The following is a 2,481-nucleotide window of genomic DNA, read 5'->3' as shown; positions in this document are numbered from 1 at the left end:
TTCGTTAGGATTGGCTATAGTTAGCTAGGCTCGTCTAAGCTTAATATGGCTTGAAGAAGATAGCGCGTGTTGGTTCATGATGATCATAGTTTTCTTTTTACGGCATACGGACAAACCTCGAGCATGACAGCTTGGTTAACTGTAAAAGCTTTTCTACTTGGCGAAAACTTCCCTCTGGTCCGGGGTCGAGGGCGAAATTGTCATCAGCTAGCAAGGTAGCATAGCGGAGGCAGCCTAGCTGCCGTCACGAAAGGACGGAGACGTTGATGATTCCGTGTCAGCCGAGAACAACCAAAAGGCGTTTATTGCACGCATATATATAAGTAAAGTGGAAAGGGAAAGGATGCGATAGAAAACAAGGAACAGAAACTTGGCGCATGCGCAATGACAGCGCGCACATCACGTGGTGGTTTGACACCGCATTTACATCATTTCTTCCTCCTTAAAAACGATGCACTGGCTTGCGTGTTCTTGTGGAGCGCCGGAGCGGTTGTGCGGTTTCTTGATCCGTCGTAGCTGCCAGGGGTGTTGGGACTGCAGCAGGCTCAGGCTGGTCGGTGAGTGGGAGAGTTTCTTGGGGTGACGCTTCCACAGCTTCATCGGGGTTCGCGGGTGGCGGTGGGTCGAGTGGCGTTGTGCTCGGTGTATTGCCTTTGCTGATATCACCTGGATGGGTCCACAGTGGTTCGTCTTGCGAAAATCCCCTACGAGTACGCACTTGATCTATGTGACGCCGCACGATTGCTTGAGGTGTCTCCACTGTGACCATCCGTCCTCCCGATGTAGCTGTTACACGTCCTGGCATCCATCTACCATTGGACCCGTAGTTGCGGACATGCACATCACAGTTCGTTGGTGGTAACAAATCGTCGCTTTCCTTTTTAGAATTGGGCGCAGTCGTCGCAGGAAAGCACGTGTCCAGGCGTGACCGTATCTGGTACCCCAGCAGCATTTCCGATGGCGATAGTCCGGCTTTCTGTGGGGTCCTTCTGTAATTGAGCAGCAAACGCATAAGGTTATGCTCGAGCTTCCCGCCTTTCATCTTCCGAAGACCGTCCTTGATTGTCCTGACTGCCCTCTCGGCCGCTCCATTTGACTGCGGATGAAAAGGGGCGGTTCTTAGATGCGTAATGTTGTTTCTGTCAGCAAACATTGCAAACTCGTGACTGGTGAACTGCGTTCCATTATCAGACACTAGTGTTCTTGGTACACCAAAACGGCTAAATATGTCACGCAGACAGTTAATCGTGGTTGCCGAAGTAGCCTGGTTCACTGGCACCGCTTCCACCCATTTCGTGTGAGAATCCACTACTACGAGGACCATTTTACCTTCTATCGGCCCTGCAAAGTCGACGTGAACACGCGACCATCTCTCTTGTGTTTGTGGCCAGTTTAAAGGCGGGGCCGCTGGAGGCATAGGCAAATTGTCAATGCAATTAGTGCATTGCGCTGCTGTTAACTCTATGTCGCGGTCTATTCCTGGCCACCAAAACAACGATCGCGCCACTGTTTTCATTGCCGAGGAGCCTTGATGAGTCTCATGCAGTAGTTGTAACAACCGCTTCCGCGCTGCGGCAGGTATGACGACACGATGTCCCCAGTAGACAAGTTCGTGTGCCAGAGATAGCTCCAACTGGCGATCCACAAAAGGCACTAAGGCAGGGTCAAGACGTACTGCACCTTTCGGCCAACCGTTCAACACGTTTTGTTTTACACGGGATACACTCAAAAAAATATCCGTAATCTGCCTATAGAAAAGCGGGTGTGTCCTCATTAAAATTAACTGACTCTCACCCTTCGCAGAAAGCACGGATATATCACTAGTAGACCAGTAAAATTGGGCTACATAGTTTAGCATAAGGACGCTCTCTCCATCATGGCGAAATACGGAAGCAAGTAGATGATTACAATACAAATGATCCCTCTGTATGTCGATCAAATTCGACTGTATAGTTCAATATATGGATGCTCCTTCCATCCTGGCGAAACCTGAAGCAAATAGGTAATTACAATACAGATGATCCCTCTGTACATAAATATACATTCGTACAATTTTCCCTAACGTATATGGTCGTCACGTACCACCGCTATACGAATTCGAGCCTTGCAACTGATGCTACTGTACAAAACTGTATTCCCTATTCTGCGCCAAGCAGTAATTTAGATATTTTTATTCATCATATATCAACCATATCAACTGCAGAGGGCGCACTGCAATTATCAATCACCGTCCACCGTCGATATAATGTTGCAACGGCAATACAGCCGTGGCTGGCCGTAGCGTTCTCGACGCGCGCGCGCGCTGCTCGATCGGGCTCAACCTGGCTCAACCTGCTTTGTTCGTCCAAGCTCGGCGTGGCTCAGCGCTGTTGAGGTGAGTGGCTGACTTTCCAACTTTTTTACCTTTGTACTTATAGCCTCTACCGCTAAAATCAATCTGTTGTCGCATACGCACGCTCGCGCCTAGGAAAGGCGGGAAAC

The 2,481-nt window shown here is 49.4% G+C and overlaps 1 protein-coding gene across 1 annotated transcript; it reads right to left on the bottom strand.

Annotated features, from left to right (window-relative positions):
* Window positions 1-442: 442 nt before the first annotated feature.
* On the bottom strand, window positions 443-1,324 carry LOC119376890 (uncharacterized protein K02A2.6-like). Its single transcript, XM_037646565.1, has one exon. The coding sequence runs from the start codon at window positions 1,322-1,324 to the stop codon at window positions 443-445; it is 882 nt and encodes a 293-aa protein (XP_037502493.1).
* Window positions 1,325-2,481: the final 1,157 nt, after the last annotated feature.

Source organism: Rhipicephalus sanguineus, unplaced genomic scaffold, assembly GCF_013339695.2.
Source record: "Rhipicephalus sanguineus isolate Rsan-2018 unplaced genomic scaffold, BIME_Rsan_1.4 Seq268, whole genome shotgun sequence".
In the NCBI taxonomy this organism is placed as follows: Eukaryota; Metazoa; Arthropoda; class Arachnida; order Ixodida; family Ixodidae; genus Rhipicephalus; species Rhipicephalus sanguineus.
This window is presented reverse-complemented; position numbering and strand designations above follow the sequence as displayed.